Source organism: Bufo gargarizans, chromosome 2 (assembly GCF_014858855.1).
Source record: "Bufo gargarizans isolate SCDJY-AF-19 chromosome 2, ASM1485885v1, whole genome shotgun sequence".
Taxonomy (NCBI): domain Eukaryota; kingdom Metazoa; phylum Chordata; class Amphibia; order Anura; family Bufonidae; genus Bufo; species Bufo gargarizans.
This window is the reverse complement of record NC_058081.1, coordinates 562,862,472-562,884,436: the sequence shown is the minus strand read 5'-3', so window position 1 is coordinate 562,884,436 and position 21,965 is coordinate 562,862,472. Positions and strand designations below refer to the sequence as shown.

General features: G+C 44.9%; 1 protein-coding gene across 3 annotated transcripts in view; it reads left to right on the top strand.

The window, feature by feature from the left end:
- Positions 1-21,965, top strand: part of LOC122928627 (myosin-binding protein C, fast-type-like) — a 262,327-nt gene that overhangs the window by 73,212 nt on the left and 167,150 nt on the right. For all 3 annotated transcript variants that reach the window (XM_044281649.1, XM_044281647.1, XM_044281648.1), the window contains one exon: positions 20,632-20,749. In XM_044281649.1, the coding sequence (XP_044137584.1) occupies positions 20,632-20,749 (118 nt within the window). The remainder of the gene's footprint in view (positions 1-20,631; positions 20,750-21,965) is intronic.

Below are 21,965 nucleotides of genomic sequence, written 5' to 3'. Positions count from 1 at the left end.
TTCCCTGGTGAAGAAAACACCCTTCACAACAGTTGGCCAGATCAAGAACACTCTCCAGGAGGTAGGTGTATGTGTGTCAAAGTCAACAATCAAGAGAAGACTTCACCAGAGTGAATACGGAGGGTTCACCACAAGATGTAAACCATTGGTGAGCCTCAAAAACAGGAAGGTCAGATTAGAGTTTGCCAAAACGACATCTAAAAAGCCTTTACAGTTCTAGAACAACATCCTATGGACAGATGAGACCAAGATCAACTTGTACCAGAGTGATGGGAAGAGAAGAGTATGGAGAAGGAAAGGAACTGCTCATGATCCTAAACATACCACCTCATCAGTGAAGCATGGTGGTGGTAGTGTCATGGCGTGGGCATGTATGGCTGCCAATGAAACTGGTTCTCTTGTATTTATTGATGATGTGACTGCTGACAAAAGCAGCAGGATGAATTCTGAAGTGTTTCGGACAATATTATCTGCTCATATTCAGCCAAATGCTTCAGAACTTATTGGATGGTGCTTTACAGTGCAGATGGACAATGACCCAAAGCATACTGCAAAAGCAACCAAAGAGTTTTTTAAGGGAAAGAAGTGGAATGTTATGCAATGGCCAAGTCAATCACCTGACCCGAATCCGATTGAGCATGCATTTCACTTGCTGAAGACAAAACTGAAGGGAACATGCCCCAAGAACAAGCATAAACTGAAGACAGTTGCAGTAGAGGCCTGGCAGAGCATCAACAGGGATGAAACCCAGCGTCTGGTGATGTCTGCGTTTCAGACTTCAGGCTGTAATTGACTGCAAAGGATTTGCAACCAAGTATTAAAAAGTGAAAGTTTGATTTATGATTATCATTCTGTCCCATTACTTTTGGTTCCTTAACAAGTGGGAGGCACATATGGAAACTGTTGTAATTCCTACACCGTTCACCTGATTTGGATGTAAATACCCTCAAATTAAAGCTGACAGTCTGTAGTTAAAGCACATCTTGTTTGTTTCATTTCAAATCCATTGTGGTGGTGTATAGAGCCAAAAATGTTAGAATTGTGTCGATGTCCCAATTTTTATGGACCTGACTGTAGATGCTTAATAGGTAAAGTAAGGTCTATATGCTTAGAAATATCGTTTATAATTGAATTAAAAACAGTTTGAAGGGCTGTGTCCACAGAGTTGTGGCCAATGATTCCTATTGTGAAAGGTCCCTGGTTATAAGTGGTGTACCAAAAGGTTCAGTGCTGGGTCCTCTATTATTTAACTAATTTATTAATGACATAGATATTGGGATCAATATCATTTTTTTCTATTTTTGCAGATGACACAAAGTACTGTGCAGTTTATGGAAGATGTCAATAAACTACAAGCTGACTCGGACACACTGAGTGTTTGGGCATCCACTTGACAAACAAGGTTCAATGTGGATAAACGCAAAGTAATACATCTGGGCAGGAAGGGGGGGCACTGACAGCAGAGGGCCCCTGTGCAAAGAATGTGCCTGGTCCCCCCCAAGTCAAATTCTCAACATAACCTATTTCGTCCTAACATTACTTATAGAAATACAAAACATACAGGTAAAGGCTACTTTCACACCTGCAGCACTAGGCTCCGGCCACCTGATCTGGCAGAGAATGCATGGAATTGGCCGGATACAAACTCTGGCATGCAGCGGTTTCTGTCCCGCTGATTCTCTGCATTTTTGCCCGATTGTGGCAGATCTCTGCCAGACCCCATTATAGTTAATGTGGCCGGCGGACATTCTGTCTGCATTCAGCAGTGCTGGAGCATTCCGGCAGGCTGTTCTGTGCTGGAAGAGCCTGCCAGAATCACTAACTCAGATGTGAAGGCAGCCTAATACGGTCCACATACCTCTTACATCCAGGGACATCTTCTTTGATGTAGATTATCTCTGTCCTCATCTTCTCCTTTCAGAGCACACCGCCATGATGATTTCTTTCAGTCATCTCTTCTCTCTGCAGGGTTTGACAGACAGACATCTTAGTTTCCTAGTTTTCTATCATCCTTCCACCTAATCAACACCCCTCTAATAATGTGCCTGCTGTGATCCCTATGCAAGTTACACACAGATAGTTCCCCTTCAATAATTATTGGCACACAGTGTCCTAAAAAATAACTGTGCCCAGGAAACAGTAACAGTGCTCCCCAAAACCCCACCAATAGAAATAATTATCTACCAGACAACACATAGTAGTAATAGTGCCCCTACAGTAATAATGACCCCACTGTGTCTCAGAAGTCATAATGCTCCCATAGTGCTCATACCAGTATTCTAGTTCCTCATAGTCCCTCAACTGTAATAAAGCCCACCATAATGCCCCCAGTAGTAATAATTCTCTTCATAATGTGTAACAGTAGAAAAATGCCCCCTTGTAATGTGCACCAGTACATACAATTGCCCTGTTGTGTGGCAGTATAAAAAATACCTCCTCTTAGTGCCCCCTGTAGAGCCAATGTCCCCATAGTACCCTCATGATGTGTGCCAATGCCCCCTACTCTGTGCCCAAAAAACCCTCTTAGTGCCCCCAGTTTAGCCAAGGTCCCCATAGTGCATTATAATTTGCGCCAATATAAAATACTCCTATATCGTGCGCCTCCCCTTGTCCCCATGGTGCCTGACAATGTGCCAGTATAAAATGCCCCCATAATGTGTGCCAGTATATAATATAGGGTCACCAGTAGATGCCCACATAGTGCTACTCCCCCCTTCTCCATAGTGCCCCCCATGTGTGCTAGCATATAAGATAGGGCCCCAATAGTGCTACTCCCCCTCCATAGTGCCCCCCATGTCTGCCAATATATAAAATAGAGCCCCAGAAGATGCCCCCATAGTGCTCCTCTCCCCCCTTCTCCATAGTGCCCCCATGTGTGCCAGTATATAAGAATAGGGCCCCAATAGTACTCCTAGTACTCCCCACTCCATAGGGCCCCCCATGTGTGTCAGTATATAAAATAGGGCTCCCATAGTACTCCTCCTCCTACATAGTGCCCTCATGTGTGCCAGTACATAAGATAGGGCCCCCAGTAGATGCCCCCATGAGTGCCAGATAGGGCCCCTAGTAAAGTGTAAATAAATAAAAAAAATAAACTCACATACTTACCTCCTTGCCGCTTTCAGCGATGCAATGCAGACCTCTCCTGGCCTGTGTCCCTCGCTGTACGGCTCAGGTGGAGTGATGACTTCATTGCGCCGCCCTCTGATAGGTTGCACAATGGAAGCGCTCATCTTCCCCTGCTGCCGGTAAGAAGGGGCACCCTCCTGCTCTGGGCCCCTCGGCAGCCGCATCGGCTGCATAGGCGGTATGTCCGCCCCTGCATCTGGGTATTGATACAGTAATCCACGTGCATCACATGTCCTAGGGCAGGTATGGCCAACCCTTCGGCTCTCCAACTGTTGTAAAACTATAACTCCCACCATGCCCCGCTGTAGGCTGATAGCTGTAGACTGTACGGGCATGATAGGAGTTGTAGTTTTGCAACAGCTGGAGAGCCTCAGGTTGGCCATCCCTGTCCTACAGGAAGTAACACTGGCAGAGTCACTTGTGGTGAAGGATTTGGGTGTACTTATACTTGTGGATCATAGACTAAATAACAGCATACGATGTCAATCAGCTGCTTCTAAGCAGGATATTGTCATGTATTAAATGAGACATAGACTTCTGGGACAGGGATGTAATATTATATACTGATTATAGACATATGCAATGTGAACTCCAGCAGCCTGATCCAACAGAGGAACAGACTCTCAGAGTTCACTACATGCAGTGTCAATCAGTGGGTTCTAAGGCGAGCATGATATTGTCATGTATTAAATCAGGCATGAACTTGTGGGACAGGGACATATTACCACTTTACAAACTTTTGGTGCAAATTCATTTTTTCATCACATCACACAGTACTAGTATCCAGGAGTTACGATCACCCTGCTGTCCAGCAGCAGTGGTGGCATTGCTTCCACACTGTGGGTAAAGGGTCGGCCTCTTTGGTGGCCAGGACTGCAAGAGTGTGCATACTGTAGGTCTGTGCTTTTTCTATAGTGTGCAAGCACGGCCACCGCTGCTGGATTGCAGGGTGGCCGTAATCCCTGGATATGAGCAGTGTATAATGTGATAGAAAAATGAATTCAGCCAGCAAAGGAGGCAATATGGACAATCACAATACATTAGTAAGTGCCTGGTATTAACTTTGTCTACATTATAAATGCATTTTGTTGACTTTGGACAACGCCTTTAAGTAGAGAAGTCTAGGGGGATACGTGATTAAATTATACAAGTATATGAATGGGCAGTACAAAAAAATGGGGCAAAAGCTATTCCATCTAAAATCCCCTCAAAAGACAAGGGGGCACTGCCTACTTCTGGAGAAGAAAAAGTTCAGTCCCCAAAGGTGAAAAGGTTTCTTCACCATAAGAACTATAAATCTGTGGTATGTCGGCAATGTGTTGCCAACATACTATAATTTTATGTTCTGCATAAACAATTGGGTCACTTGACAAGCATTTGAATGCAAACTGATTGGCTGCAGCTGCTCCACTTTTTCTTTGTACCAGCTTTGATTTGTGTTCTCACTTTATATTACAAATATTCACCTGTGGCTTTCTGCTTTGATTGTCATCACTCTTTTATTTATTTTTTGTGCACATTTTTAATGCATAAAAAAAGGAAAAAAAGGAATGGACTTTAGAGATGCAGCCAGGTTTGTCCAGATGGATTTTACCACTGGTGTCTGATGAATACACAAAAAATGTTTGCAGGGCTCTATAATGATACATACTGTATTACTACTCAAAGCAATCCAGCAGAACCATAGGAATCTATCTGGCACCCTCTAGTGGTGCAAACTTTGTGCAACAGTGTTTTTTGCAGATTGTTTTGAAATTTAGTCAGTAAATAGGAGCAGCCAAGTCAAACCGTATATTCTTGAGCCCAAGTCCAGATGTACACAGCAGGGGAGAATATCTCCGTAATACGATGTCCAATAGAATGCATCACCTCTGTACGAAATCAGAGACATATAGAGGTGCAATACAGACCTGTGGGTCATCAATATGGTAATGTGCATGAGCCCATACAATGAATGTAACAATAAAGGCAATCTGTCAGATCACAAACATCAGTGTAGGATTTTTTTACAGTTAAAGAAAAGGTCTGAAAAATGCAAATTTTTTCAAAACATCAAAAACTTGGGTCTGACCAGAATTTTGGGAAAATTCTGGTTGAATTCAATTAATTTAGAATCTATTCACTCATCTCTAGTGTTATATTCACTGTATTGATACATACAAGCCTACTTAACCCCTTTCTGGCCAGTGCTGTAAATGTTTGGTCCAGTGAGGTCTGGTCCAGAGCAGAGTGGGCACAATGGTCGGCAGGTTTCTGCTGTTTCACACAAAAGAGACCTAGGGCTAATGTCTATGATTGGCGATAATGTTAATCGCAGACATTTAACCCCTGAGATGTTGTGGTCAGTTTTTACCACGGCTTTATTACAAGATGTAACATAATTTTGACAATTTTTGAAATGGGTAAATAAATGGGGGAGGCCTTAAAGTGTACCCATACTTTTCGCAAAACATTTGATATGTCATGGTGACATGTCGAAGGTTTTGATCAGTGTGGGTTGGAGTGCTGTGACCCGCCTCAGAATAAGGATAAAGTAGTACTCTCACAAAGTGCTCTCACCTCACTGCTAAAGACATTCTCAAAAGCAACCAATCAGATTCAATCTTCCATTTTTCAGAGCTACTTTGGAATATGAAGGTGGAATCTCATTAGCTGCTATGAGCAATTAAGTCCGGTTTCCTTTACATCATTTTGATAAATATCTCTCTATGAGTCCATCTATAGTTTGTCTCCTGCAGCAAGGAAAGAGATCACTCTGTATGAATGATTATTTTTCCATTTTCTAGCAATCGGTAGAAATCTCAGCACTCCCACCGATCAAAACCTTTGATATGTCACTATGACCTATGATCAAAAGTTTTGCTAAAGTAAAGGTACAATTTTCGAGTTTCCCTTAGACTGCAATGGTATACCATTTCAGTCTATGGTATAAGAGATCTAATGATCGCATGTTGAAGTCTCTTTAGGGGGACTAAAAATAAAGTATAGCAAAAACTGAAAAAAGTTTTCAAAAATATATAAAACCCCACAAAATAATTTTAAATTAAAATCAACCTCTTTCCCAATTTTATAAATAAAAATAAACAAAAAAAGTAAAGATCATTGGTAGAGATATGTAAAAAAAAATGCTCAAAATATTAGTATTTAACTAGGGATGAGCGAACTCGAACTGTATAGTTCGGGTTCGTACCGAATTTTGGGGTGTCCGTGACACGGACCCGAACCCGGACATTTTCGTAAAAGTCCGGGTTCGGGTTCGGTGTTCGTCGCTTTCTTCGCGCTTTTGTGACGCTTTCTTGGCGCTTTTTGAAAGGCTGCAAAGCAGCCAATCAACAAGCGTCATACTACTTGCCCCAAGAGGCCATCACAGCCATGCCTACTATTGGCATGGCTGTGATTGGCCAGAGCACCATGTGACCCAGCCTCTATTTAAGCTGGAGTCACATAGCGCCGCCCGTCACTCTGCTCTGATTAGCGTAGGGAGAGGTTGCGGCTGCGACAGTAGGGCGAGATTAGGCAGATTAACTCCTCCAAAGGACTTGATTAACTGATCGATCTGCAGCTGTGGATCATTGAGCTGCTGATCCTCAATTGCTCACTGTTTTTAGGCTGCACAGACCGTTTGTCAGTCTCATTTTTCTGGGGTGATCGGCGGCCATTTTGTGTCTTGTGGTGCGCCAGCACAAGCTGCGACCAAGTGCATTTAACCCTCAATGGTGTGGTTGTTTTTTGGCTAAAGCCTACATCAGGGTGAAGCTGTCACACCAAGTGCATTTAACCAGCAATAGTCTGTTCATTTTTTGGCCATATACAAAATCAGGGGCAAGCTGCGCCTGTCACCAAGTGCATTTAACCCTCAATGGTGTGGTTGTTTTTTGGCTAAAGCCTACATCAGGGTGAAGCTGTCACACCAAGTGCATTTAACCAGCAATAGTCTGTTCATTTTTTGGCCATATACAAAATCAGGGGCAAGCTGCGCCTGTCACCAAGTGCATTTAACCCTCAATGGTGTGGTTGTTTTTTGGCTAAAGCCTACATCAGGGTGAAGCTGTCACACCAAGTGCATTTAACCAGCAATAGTCTGTTCATTTTTTGGCCATATACAAAATCAGGGGCAAGCTGCGCCTGTCACCAAGTGCATTTAACCCTCAATGGTGTGGTTGTTTTTTGGCTAAAGCCTACATCAGGGTGAAGCTGTCACACCAAGTGCATTTAACCAGCAATAGTCTGTTCATTTTTTGGCCATATCCCAGTCTAATTCTGTCACTAAATCCATACCGGTCACCCAGCGCCTAAATACTAGGCCTCAAATTTATATCCAGCTAAATCTGTCCCTAGTGCTGTAGCTGGGCGAGTTATTTAGTGTCCGTTCAAGCACATTTCTTGTTCTGGGTTGAAATACAATTCCCAATTTAGCAATTTCATAATTTAGTGGTTCCTGCTATATCAGAGCTATTTGAAATCTATCCCAAAAAGGGTATATAATATTGAAGGTGCACATTGGGTCATTCAGAATAACTTCACACACACCCGCTACTGTGTATTTCCAAGTCTAATTCTGTCACTAAACCCATACCTGTCACCCAGCGCCTAAATACTAGGCCTCAAATTTAAATCCCTCTAAATCTCTCGTTACCCACCGCTGTACTGTTGTTGCTGGGCAAGATATTTAGTGTCCGTCAAAGCACATTTTTTGTTCTGGGTTGAAGTACAATTCCCAATTTAGCAATTTCATAATTTAGTGGTTTCTGCTATATCAGAGCTATTTGAAATCTATCCCTAAAAGGGTATATAATATTGAAGGTGCACATAGGGTCATTCAGAATAACTTCACACACACGCTTCTGTGCATTTCCAAGTCTAATTCTGTCACTAAATCCATACCGGTGACCCAGCGCCTAAATACTAGGCCTCAAATTTAAATCCCTCTAAATCTCTCGTTACCCACCACTGTACTGTTGTTGCTGGGCAAGATATTTAGTGTCCGTCAAAGCACATTTTTTGTTCTGGGTTGAAGTACAATTCCCAATTTAGCAATTTCATAATTTAGTGGTTTCTGCTATATCAGAGCTATTTGAAATCTATCCCTAAAAGGGTATATAATATTGAAGGTGCACATAGGGTCATTCAGAATAACTTCACACACACGCTTCTGTGCATTTCCAAGTCTAATTCTGTCACTAAATCCATACCGGTGACCCAGCGCCTAAATACTAGGCCTCAAATTTAAATCCCTCTAAATCTCTCGTTACCCACCGCTGTACTGTTGTTGCTGGGCAAGATATTTAGTGTCCGTCAAAGCACATTTTTTGTTCTGGGTTGAAGTACAATTCCCAATTTAGCAATTTCATAATTTAGTGGTTTCTGCTATATCAGAGCTATTTGAAATCTATCCCTAAAAGGGTATATAATATTGAAGGTGCACATAGGGTCATTCAGAATAACTTCACACACACGCTTCTGTGCATTTCCAAGTCTAATTCTGTCACTAAATCCATACCGGTGACCCAGCGCCTAAATACTAGGCCTCAAATTTAAATCCCTCTAAATCTCTCGTTACCCACCGCTGTACTGTTGTTGCTGGGCAAGATATTTAGTGTCCGTCAAAGCACATTTTTTGTTCTGGGTTGAAGTACAATTCCCAATTTAGCAATTTCATAATTTAGTGGTTCCTGCTATATCAGAGCTATTTGAAATCTATCCCTAAAAGGGTATATAATATTGAAGGTGCACATTGGGTCATTCAGAATAACTTCACACACACCGCTACTGTGTATTTCCAAGTCTAATTCTGTCACTAAACCCATACCTGTCACCCAGCGCCTAAATACTAGGCCTCAAATTTAAATCCCTCTAAATCTCTCGTTACCCACCGCTGTACTGTTGTTGCTGGGCAAGATATTTAGTGTCCGTCAAAGCACATTTTTTGTTCTGGGTTGAAGTACAATTCCCAATTTAGCAATTTCATAATTTAGTGGTTTCCTGCTATATCAGAGCTATTTGAAATCTATCCCTAAAAGGGTATATAATATTGAAGGTGCACATAGGGTCATTCAGAATAACTTCACACACACGCTTCTGTGCATTTCCAAGTCTAATTCTGTCACTAAATCCATACCGGTGACCCAGCGCCTAAATACTAGGCCTCAAATTTAAATCCCTCTAAATCTCTCGTTACCCACCACTGTACTGTTGTTGCTGGGCAAGATATTTAGTGTCCGTCAAAGCACATTTTTTGTTCTGGGTTGAAGTACAATTCCCAATTTAGCAATTTCATAATTTAGTGGTTTCTGCTATATCAGAGCTATTTGAAATCTATCCCTAAAAGGGTATATAATATTGAAGGTGCACATAGGGTCATTCAGAATAACTTCACACACACGCTTCTGTGCATTTCCAAGTCTAATTCTGTCACTAAATCCATACCGGTGACCCAGCGCCTAAATACTAGGCCTCAAATTTAAATCCCTCTAAATCTCTCGTTACCCACCGCTGTACTGTTGTTGCTGGGCAAGATATTTAGTGTCCGTCAAAGCACATTTTTTGTTCTGGGTTGAAGTACAATTCCCAATTTAGCAATTTCATAATTTAGTGGTTTCTGCTATATCAGAGCTATTTGAAATCTATCCCTAAAAGGGTATATAATATTGAAGGTGCACATAGGGTCATTCAGAATAACTTCACACACACGCTTCTGTGCATTTCCAAGTCTAATTCTGTCACTAAATCCATACCGGTGACCCAGCGCCTAAATACTAGGCCTCAAATTTAAATCCCTCTAAATCTCTCGTTACCCACCGCTGTACTGTTGTTGCTGGGCAAGATATTTAGTGTCCGTCAAAGCACATTTTTTGTTCTGGGTTGAAGTACAATTCCCAATTTAGCAATTTCATAATTTAGTGGTTTCTGCTATATCAGAGCTATTTGAAATCTATCCCTAAAAGGGTATATAATATTGAAGGTGCACATAGGGTCATTCAGAATAACTTCACACACACGCTTCTGTGCATTTCCAAGTCTAATTCTGTCACTAAATCCATACCGGTGACCCAGCGCCTAAATACTAGGCCTCAAATTTAAATCCCTCTAAATCTCTCGTTACCCACCGCTGTACTGTTGTTGCTGGGCAAGATATTTAGTGTCCGTCAAAGCACATTTTTTGTTCTGGGTTGAAGTACAATTCCCAATTTAGCAATTTCATAATTTAGTGGTTCCTGCTATATCAGAGCTATTTGAAATCTATCCCAAAAAGGGTATATAATATTGAAGGTGCACATTGGGTCATTCAGAATAACTTCACACACACCCGCTACTGTGTATTTCCAAGTCTAATTCTGTCACTAAACCCATACCTGTCACCCAGCGCCTAAATACTAGGCCTCAAATTTAAATCCCTCTAAATCTCTCGTTACCGCTGTACTGTTGTAGCTGGGAAAGTTATTTAGTGCCCGTCAAAGCACATTTTTTGTTCTGGGTTGAAGTACAATTCCCAATTTAGCAATTTCATAATTTAGTGGTTCCTGCTATATCAGAGCTATTTGAAATCTATCCCAAAAAGGGTATATAATATTCAAGGTGCACATTGGGTCATTCAGAATAACTTCACACACACGCTTCTGTGCATTTCCAAGTCTAATTCTGTCACTAAATCCATACCGGTCACCCAGCGCCTAAATACTAGGCCTCAAATTTATATCCCGCTGAATTTGAATACAATACATTGGGCCAAATAATATATTTGTTGTTGTGGTGAACCATAACAATGAGAAAAACATCTAGTAAGGGACGCGGACGTGGACATGGTCGTGGTGGTGTTAGTGGACCCTCTGGTGCTGGGAGAGGACGTGGCCGTTCTGCCACATCCACACGTCCTAGTGTACCAACTACCTCAGGTCCCAGTAGCCGCCAGAATTTACAGCGATATATGGTGGGGCCCAATGCCGTTCTAAGGATGGTAAGGCCTGAGCAGGTACAGGCATTAGTCAATTGGGTGGCCGACAGTGGATCCAGCACGTTCACATTATCTCCCACCCAGTCTTCTGCAGAAAGCGCACAGATGGCGCCTGAAAACCAACCCCATCAGTCTGTCACATCACCCCCATGCATACCAGGGAAACTGTCTCAGCCTCAAGTTATGCAGCAGTCTCTTATGCTGTTTGAAGACTCCGCTGGCAGGGTTTCCCAAGGGCATCCACCTAGCCCTTCCCCAGCGGTGAAAGACATAGAATGCACTGACGCACAACCACTTATGTTTCCTGATGATGAGGACATGGGAATACCACCTCAGCATGTCTCTGATGATGACGAAACACAGGTGCCAACTGCTGCGTCTTTCTGCAGTGTGCAGACTGAACAGGAGGTCAGGGATCAAGACTGGGTGGAAGACGATGCAGGGGACGATGAGGTCCTAGACCCCACATGGAATGAAGGTCGTGCCACTGACTTTCACAGTTCGGAGGAAGAGGCAGTGGTGAGACCGAGCCAACAGCGTAGCAAAAGAGGGAGCAGTGGGCAAAAGCAGAACACCCGCCGCCAAGAGACTCCGCCTGCTACTGACCGCCGCCATCTGGGACCGAGCACCCCAAAGGCAGCTTCAAGGAGTTCCCTGGCATGGCACTTCTTCAAACAATGTGCTGACGACAAGACCCGAGTGGTTTGCACGCTGTGCCATCAGAGCCTGAAGCGAGGCATTAACGTTCTGAACCTGAGCACAACCTGCATGACCAGGCACCTGCATGCAAAGCATGAACTGCAGTGGAGTAAACACCTTAAAACCAAGGAAGTCACTCAGGCTCCCCCTGCTACCTCTTCTGCTGCTGCCGCCTCGGCCTATTCTGCTGCTGCCGCCTCGGCCTCTTCCTCCGCCTCTGGAGGAACGTTGGCACCTGCCGCCCAGCAAACAGGGGATGTACCACCAACACCACCACCACCACCTCCGTCACCAAGCGTCTCAACCATGTCACACGCCAGCGTTCAGCTCTCCATCTCACAAACATTTGATAGAAAGCGTAAATTCCCACCTAGCCACCCTCGATCCCTGGCCCTGAATGCCAGCATTTCTAAACTACTGGCCTATGAAATGCTGTCATTTAGGCTGGTGGACACAGACAGCTTCAAACAGCTCATGTCGCTTGCTGTCCCACAGTATGTTGTTCCCAGCCGGCACTACTTCTCCAAGAGAGCCGTGCCTTCCCTGCACAACCAAGTATCCGATAAAATCAAGTGTGCACTGCGCAACGCCATCTGTAGCAAGGTCCACCTAACCACAGATACGTGGACCAGTAAGCACGGCCAGGGACGCTATATCTCCCTAACTGCACACTGGGTAAATGTAGTGGCAGCTGGGCCCCAGGCGGAGAGCTGTTTGGCGCACGTCCTGCCGCCGCCAAGGATCGCAGGGCAACATTCTTTGCCTCCTGTTGCCACCTCCTCCTTCTCGGCTTCCTCCTCCTCTTCTTCCACCTGCTCATCCAGTCAGCCACACACCTTCACCACCAACTTCAGCACAGCCCGGGGTAAACGTCAGCAGGCCATTCTGAAACTCATATGTTTGGGGGACAGGCCCCACACCGCACAGGAGTTGTGGCGGGGTATTGAACAACAGACCGACGAGTGGTTGCTGCCGGTGAGCCTCAAGCCCGGCCTGGTGGTGTGTGATAATGGGCGAAATCTCGTTGCAGCTCTGGGACTAGCCAATTTGACGCACATCCCTTGCTTGGCGCATGTGCTGAATTTGGTGGTGCAGAAGTTCATTCACAACTACCCCGACATGTCAGAGCTGCTGCATAAAGTGCGGGCCGTCTGTTCGCGCTTCCGGCGTTCACATCCTGCCGCTGCTCGCCTGTCTGCGCTACAGCGTAACTTCGGCCTTCCCGCTCACCGCCTCATATGCGACGTGCCCACCAGGTGGAACTCCACCTTGCACATGCTGGACAGACTGTGCGAGCAGCAGCAGGCCATAGTGGAGTTTCAGCTGCAGCACGCACGGGTCAGTCGCACTACAGAACAGCACCACTTCACCACCAATGACTGGGCCTCCATGCGAGACCTGTGTGCCCTGTTGCGCTGTTTCGAGTACTCCACCAACATGGCCAGTGGCGATGACACCGTTATCAGCGTTACAATACCACTTCTATGTCTCCTTGAGAAAACACTTAGGGCGATGATGGAACAGGAGGTGGCCCAGGAGGAGGAGGAGGAGGATGAGGAAGAGGGGTCATTTTTAGCACTTTCAGGCCAGTCTCTTCGAAGTGACTCAGAGGGAGGTTTTTTGCAACAGCAGAGGCCAGGTACAAATGTGGCCAGCCAGGGCCCACTACTGGAGGACGAGGAGGACGAGGATGAGGAGGAGGTGGAGGAGGATGAGGATGAAGCATGGTCACAGCGGGGTGGCACCCAACGCAGCTCGGGTCCATCACTGGTGCGTGGCTGGGGGGAAAGGCAGGACGATGACGATACGCCTCCCACAGAGGACAGCTTGTCCTTACCCCTGGGCAGCCTGGCACACATGAGCGACTACATGCTGCAGTGCCTGCGCAACGACAGCAGAGTTGCCCACATTTTAACCTGTGCGGACTACTGGGTTGCCACCCTGCTGGATCCACGCTACAAAGACAATGTGCCCACCTTACTTCCTGCACTGGAGCGTGATAGGAAGATGCGCGAGTACAAGCGCACGTTGGTAGACGCGCTACTGAGAGCATTCCCAAATGTCACAGGGGAACAAGTGGAAGCCCAAGGCCAAGGCAGAGGAGGAGCAAGAGGTCGCCAAGGCAGCTGTGTCACGGCCAGCTCCTCTGAGGGCAGGGTTAGCATGGCAGAGATGTGGAAAACTTTTGTCAACACGCCACAGCTAACTGCACCACCACCTGATACGCAACGTGTTAGCAGGAGGCAACATTTCACTAACATGGTGGAACAGTACGTGTGCACACCCCTCCACGTACTGACTGATGGTTCGGCCCCATTCAACTTCTGGGTCTCTAAATTGTCCACGTGGCCAGAGCTAGCCTTTTATGCCTTGGAGGTGCTGGCCTGCCCGGCAGCCAGCGTTTTGTCTGAACGTGTATTCAGCACGGCAGGGGGCGTCATTACAGACAAACGCAGCCGCCTGTCTACAGCCAATGTGGACAAGCTGACGTTCATAAAAATGAACCAGGCATGGATCCCACAGGACCTGTCCGTCCCTTGTCCAGATTAGACATTAACTACCTCCCCATAACCATATATTATTGGACTCCAGGGCACTTCCTCATTCAATCCTATTTTTATTTTCATTTTACCATTATATTGCGATGCTACCCAAAGTTGAATGAACCTCTCCTCTGCCTGTGTGCTAGGCCTAAATATATGCCAATGGACTGTTGCAGTGGTGGCTGACATGAAGCCTGATTCTCTGCTATGACATGCAGACTAATTCTCTGCTGACATGAAGCCAGATTGTCTGTTACGGGACCTCTCTCCTCTGCCTGGGTGCTGGGCCTAAATTTATGACAATGGACTGTTGCAGTGGTGGCTGACGTGAAGCCTGATTCTCTGCTATGACATGCAGACTGATTCTCTGCTGACATGAAGCCAGATCGTCTGTTACGGGACCTCTCTGCTCTGCCTGTGTGCTAGGCCTAAATATATGCCAATGGACTGTTGCAGTGGTGGGTGACGTGAAGCCTCATTCTCTGCTATGACATGCAGACTGATTCTCTGCTGACATGAAGCCAGATTGTCTGTTACGGGACCTCTCTGCTCTGCCTGTGTGCTAGGCCTAAATATATGCCAATGGACTGTTGCAGTGGTGGGTGACGTGAAGCCTCATTCTCTGCTATGACATGCAGACTGATTCTCTGCTGTCATGAAGCCAGATTGTCTGTTACGGGACCTCTCTGCTCTGCCTGTGTGCTAGGCCTAAATATATGCCAATGGACTGTTGCAGTGGTGGGTGACGTGAAGCCTCATTCTCTGCTATGACATGCAGACTGATTCTCTGCTGACATGAAGCCAGATTGTCTGTTACGGGACCTCTCTGCTCTGCCTGTGTGCTAGGCCTAAATATATGCCAATGGACTGTTGCAGTGGTGGGTGACGTGAAGCCTCATTCTCTGCTATGACATGCAGACTGATTCTCTGCTGTCATGAAGCCAGATTGTCTGTTACGGGACCTCTCTGCTCTGCCTGTGTGCTAGGCCTAAATATATGCCAATGGACTGTTGCAGTGGTGGGTGACGTGAAGCCTCATTCTCTGCTATGACATGCAGACTAATTCTCTGCTGACATGAAGCCAGATTCTCTGTTACGGGACCTCTCTCCTCTGCCTGTGTGTGTGCTGGGCCTAAATATATGCCAATGGACTGTTGCAGTGGTGGCTGACGTGAAGCCTCATTCTCTGCTATGACATGCAGACTGATTCTCTGCTGACATGAAGCCAGATTCTCTGTTACGGGACCTCTCTCCTCTGCCTGTGTGCTGGGCCTAAATATATGCCAATGGACTGTTGCAGTGGTGGCTGACGTGAAGCCTCATTCTCTGCTATGACATGCAGACTGATTCTCTGCTGACATGAAGCCAGATTCTCTGTTACGGGACCTCTCTCCTCTGCCTGTGTGTGTGCTGGGCCTAAATATATGCCAATGGACTGTTGCAGTGGTGGCTGACGTGAAGCCTCATTCTCTGCTATGACATGCAGACTGATTCTCTGCTGACATGAAGCCAGATTCTCTGTTACGGGACCTCTCTCCTCTGCCTGTGTGCTAGGCCTAAATATATGCCAATGGACTGTTGCAGTGGTGGCTGACGTGAAGCCTCATTCTCTGCTATGACATGCAGACTAATTCTCTGCTGACATGAAGACAGATTCTCTGTTACGGGACCTCTCTCCTCTGCCTGGGTGCCGGGGCCTAAATATCTGAGAATGGACTGTTCCAGTGGTGGGTGACGGGAAGCCAGATTCTCTGCTATGGAACCTCTCTCCAATTGATTTTGGTTAATTTTTATTTATTTAATTTTTATTTTAATTAATTTCCCTATCCACATTTGTTTGCAGGGGATTTACCTACATGTTGCTGCCTTTTGCAGCCCTCTAGCCCTTTCCTGGGCTGTTTTACAGCCGTTTTAGTGCCGAAAAGTTCGGGTCCCCATTGACTTCAATGGGGTTCGGGTTCGGGACGAAGTTCGGATCGGGTTCGGATCCCGAACCCGAACATTTCCGGGATGTTCGGCCGAACTTCTCGAACCCGAACATCCAGGTGTTCGCTCAACTCTATATTTAACCCCTACAGTGAACAAGGTAACAGAAAAGTAAAATATCAAAATGGCCAATTCACAGTTTCCTTGCAAAATCCATGCATATATCAAAATGGTAAAAATCAAAAATTACCAAACAGTACACCACACATCAAACATACATAATCTTCTCTATGTATAAAACATGGCATAATCCATACACAGAAACATATATGAACTGCTTCTTCTCTAACATACAGGTTCATCATGCCACACAGGATAATGGTAAGGGACACAGAGCATGGGAAGGCAAAAAAGATGAAATGCCTTCTATTCTATATAGTAATCCCAGGCTGAAAAAAAGCCTATACAACAAACATCATAATTCCATAAAGTCCTGTATACATGCATAAAAGTGAAGGGAAAGACGCTCGGAGGCTGCCAGCTACCTCACCGTGCCTGTGCAAGATTTCACCAGAGCACAGGGCTGGCAGACAGATGCGAGCGCTGCCTGGCCGTGTCAATCAGGAATTGGAGGGAGGCGACAAAGGTGGGAGAACAGAGCTTCTAGGAGCAGGAAAAACAACCCCCCTGCTCCTATAGGCTAATTAGCATATAATTAAAGTTTGATTTCTGGCGTAACGGGGGCATAGATCAAAGTAGGAATAGGCTAGTTAGGTTTAGCTGATGTAGATTTGTTGTACGTCTCATTTTTCCTTCCTTCTGACAAATCAGAAGAAGGGTCAAACAAATGATGATGTCAGCCAGGCCGAAAGCCAAAATAGTGGCCCAGTCATGAAGTGGGGAGGATGGAAACAGCATGAGGAGACCAGAGTGGCCCAATGACAGGGTCTGGAGGTTGCGGCAGAATGAGGAGACCACAGAGTGGCACAATGACAGTGTGGAGGTGGCGACAGCATCAGGAGGCCACTGACTGGCACAATGACCGAGTGTGGAGGAGGCAACAGTATGAGGAGGCTGCCGAGTGGCACAATGACCAAGTGTGGAGGTGGCAGAAGTATGAGTAAGCCACCGAGTGACACAATGACAGAGTCTGGAGGTGGCGTCTGCAGCAGTAGCAGCATCAGGAGAAGGCCACCGAGTGGCACAATGACAGAGTCTGGAGGTGGCAGCAGCATCAGGAGACCACAGAGTGGCAAGGTGACATAGTGTGGAGGTGGTGGCAGCATAAGGAGAAGGCCACCAAGTGGCATAATGACAGAGTGTGGAGGTGGCGGCAGTATGAGGAAGCCACCGAGTAGCACAATGACAGAGTCTGGAGGTGGCAGCAGCAACAGTAGCAGCATCAAGAGAAGGCCACCAAGTGGCACAATGACAATGAGTGTGGAGGTGGCAGCAGTATGAGAAGGCCACTGACTGGCACAATGACAGAGTCTGGAGGTGGCAGCAATATGAGGTGGCCACAGAGTGGCACAATGACAGAGTCTGGAGGTGGCGGCTGCAGCAGTAGCAGCATTAGGAGAAGGCCACGAGTGGCACAATGACAGAGTCTGGAGGTGGCATCAGTATGAGAAAGCCACAGAGTGGCAAGGTGACATAGTGTGGAGGTGGCAGCAGCAGGAGGAGGCCACAGAGTGGCATGACAATGGGAGATTGCGTAGGTGGCAGCAGCATCAGGGTGCCACAGAGTGACCATGTCATCTATTCATTTATAAGGGAATATGGACAGAATAGGAGGTTAAAATTTCTCAACTTTATAAAGTGTTGCTTAAAACACGATTTAATAATACACGTTCTCCAGCACAAAAGGCTTTGCAAATTGATTGTCCGTGAATTTCCCTCGAATATTGGGATAATATATTGGCAAATTTAAGTTTACTTTCTTATAATTTTAATCAAGTTTTGGTTCAATTTAATATTCAATATTTAATAAATTGAATGATAAAAATTAAGTGTTGCCTAAGACAGGAGAGAATACGCCAGTCTTCTGTTTATTCAAGACGTGGTTGCGATGGAGAAAGCATTCCAAAAGACTATTTCTCTCCACCTGGAGACTAATCCTGTCAAGATTAATGCTAGTGGGTATCGGCTGCTCATCGACCCAGATACTTCTGGGGGAGCCTGCCTGGCATGAACAGGCCTCTAGTAGCTACAGACAATGAGAAGGCAAAGCGTCAAGATAGCTTTGAGCCTTGAAGAGTCATGAGGTTCATCAAGATACGTCACTAAAAAGTTTACCGCATATAACCGCAGTACTGACCTCTGAATAAATTTTGTTTTTCGACCGAAATACTTCAATAAAGATTTTACTGCATATAACCGCAGCGCTGAACGCTGAATAAAATTAGTTTTTTGACCGAAATACGTCAATAAAGATTTTACCGCATATAATTGCAGGCTGCAGCGCTGAATGCTGAATAAAATTTGTTTTTCGACCGAAATAAATCAATAAAGATTTTACCGCATATTACTGCAGTGCTGAACGCTGAATAAAATTTGTTTTTCGACCAAAATATATCAGTAAAGATTTTACCACATATAACTGAGCACGGAGAAGGAGAGCGTCTTCGGATTCCCCCCGCACTATACAGACGTATTAGAAATGAATTTCTGCTCCCAACAGCAGCTCCTGGGAAGGTCATGAATCGTCCCGGTCACCCGGCATCTATTCGCTTTTATGTATTTTTCTTTTTGTACTGAAATAGGCCACTAAACGCTTTCAACACATAACCGCCGCCAACGTGAACTGAGAATGTATTTTTCTGCTTGTACTAAAATAGGCCACTAAACGCTTTCAACACATATAACCGCCGCCGACGTGAACTGAGAATGTATTTTTCTGTTTGTACAGAAATTGGCCACTAAACGCTTTCAACACATATAACTGCTGCTAACGTGAACTGAGAATGTATTTTTCTTTTTGTACTAAAATAAAAAATAAGGTCTCTTTCACACTGGCTTGTGCGGCCCCTGGTCATGCTGCGGCCTGCAAAATGTTCTATCTTTTTGCGGAACGAAAGTACGGAACGAAACCCCACGGAAGCACTCCGTAGTGCTTCCGTAGGGTTCCGTCCCGTGGTTCCATTCCGCATCTCCGGATTTGCGGACCCGGTCAAGTGAATGGGTCTGCATCCGTGATGCGGAATGCCCACGGACCGGCGATGTGGGCCGCAATACGACAACGTGCTGTACGCACCAGTGTGAAAGAGGCCTAACACATATAACCGCCGCACTGACTCACTGCTACCGCCGCTACTTCCGTGAATCCCTGCACCACTACCTTCCTGGTAATTAGGCTGCTGCTAAGCAGGTGCTCTACCCCGGGCACGTTTGGCTCCCAACCTCCCACTGCTGCCACCCCGCTGACTCCCAGCCATGCTTTCAACACATATAACAGCCGATGTGAACTGAGAATATACTTTTCTTATTGTACTGAAATAGGCCAGTAAATGCTTTCAGCAGAAATAAATGCACCATTGAAGTGTATATATATTTTTCTTTCTGTACTGAAATAGGCCAGTAAATGCTTTCAAGACATATAACTGCAGAAGTGAAATAAGAATATGTTTTTCTTTCTGTACTGAAATAGGCCACTAAACACTTTTGCCACAAATAAGTGCACCAGTGAAGTACATGTATTTTTTTATTCCTATAATGAAATAGGCCACTGAACGCTTTTGCAACAAATAAATGCACCATTGAAGTACGTATATTTTTTTCTTTCTGTATGCTTTCAACACATATAACTGCAGAAGTGAACTGTGTATATATATTTTTTTGTTTGAAAAGATATAAGCCACTAAAGGCTTTTCAACATAGCACTTGAACCACAAGAATAAATTGCTGGAAGTGCAGAGCTGTATAATGGCTATTTGGATCCCCAAAGAATCTTTCCCTGCATTTGCAAATCGCTTTTCTAGCACTGTCCCTAGCGCCTTCTGACGTCTCTCCCTGCACTGAGATGCTGTGAAATGATTCCTCCCTATCCTTTCCCTGCACTTATGAATCGTTTTTCCAGTTTTTTTTTCACAATCAGGTTTTTTCCAATTTCTGTCCCTAGCGCCTTCTCACGTCTGTCCCTGCACTCAGAATGCTTTAAAATGTCTGACTCTAAGATGGCCACCGTATTTATAGGGCTGTGAGGTTGTGAGTTATAATTGTCTTCAAACTTTGCTGTAGGTTTTTTTCTTGAAATACCACAGAAAGCATGAAGGACAATTATAACTAATTATTCAAGTCAAGACCCTACTGTATATAGAGAGTGCTAAGGAATTACCCAGATATGAGGCTGTTGAGATGTCAATATTATACACTATGTTTCTCCAGCTTTACTACTTTGGGCTGAAGGTTTTCAAAGCAACCAAGGCTGATAATGGCTCTTACAGATGTGAAGTAAGCTCCTCCGACAACCGTGAAAACTGCACCTTTAATGTGAAAGTAGAAGGTAAGAATACATATGGAAAGTCATATTTTTCAACTGCTACTATTCATAAAAGTATATGAGATAGGTTTCTACAACCCCAGAGTACAAGATCTGTGCCCCATGTGCTGAATTAGGATGGGGTATGTCAACTCATTACAGGATATTAGGCTGACCTAGATGAACTTATGCCATTTTTCAGTCTTTCGAACACTTACTATGTTTACTTTAAGTTTAATTTTATTTCAATTCTGTCATTCTATAACTGGCACTACTATTGCAGAGCTTGTCATCCAAATGCTGTTTTCTACTTGTCTGCAACAGTCATCATACAATTATGACAATAATTTGTACAGTTATACCATGATCCTTATGCCTTTGATATGTATATAAAGAGGTGATCCTTTTTAGATAATTATTACTTGTTAGAAGGGTTCCTTGCCTAAAGCCTGATTACATAGCGTCCCCATGGTGGGATTCCCAGCATTAAGCTGTAATCTAGGGATCAATAAGTCAGGTCTCTGCAGCACCATGACAGGGGAAATGAAGCCTTACACAGTCTCCATTCATATCAGCGGAATGTTTGTGGAATGCAGGACAAGTCCTAAAGAACGAGAAAAACTCTTTGTAACTCTTCTACACTTTGACCAAGAGATGGGGATCTTGAACACAAAACCCTGCTCTATTGAAAGGGTTGGCTACTTTCTGTTTTTTTGTTGACCAATGTATTTGTAAGATTACCATGTGACACTTATTAATCTAGCCTTAGTTGAATTCTGCACCATTTTCTATATTTCATAAGCATGGTCTCCTTGTCACCAGAGTATCAAAAGAGAAAAGCAACTGAAAAAAAGGTGACTTTTAAAAATACCTTTATTATTCTATCAAAGAGGGGTATTGGTATATATATACCACTATAGTGCAAAGAGACATGTGAATACTTGAATTTCCTATGGGGGAGTGTTTCCACGAATCCACAGTATCAGGATAGGATAGCAAGAAAAAGGAAAAACGGGGGAGGGAGGAGCAGAGTCTTATGGACCGGGCAAGGGCAGAATTATCTCACCCTAATTTGCCCCCTAGCCTGCTCAGCCCAGGGCGACCCCCTGATGGTGGAGGTTCCCTGTCCCCGAACCTATTACTATCCAGTCCCTGTTAATCCCTAATCAAGGGAACCCTAGAAAGGGGGAGATATCTAAGTTTAGGGTATCAGCGATTATCCCAGAAGAGGTGGGTACCG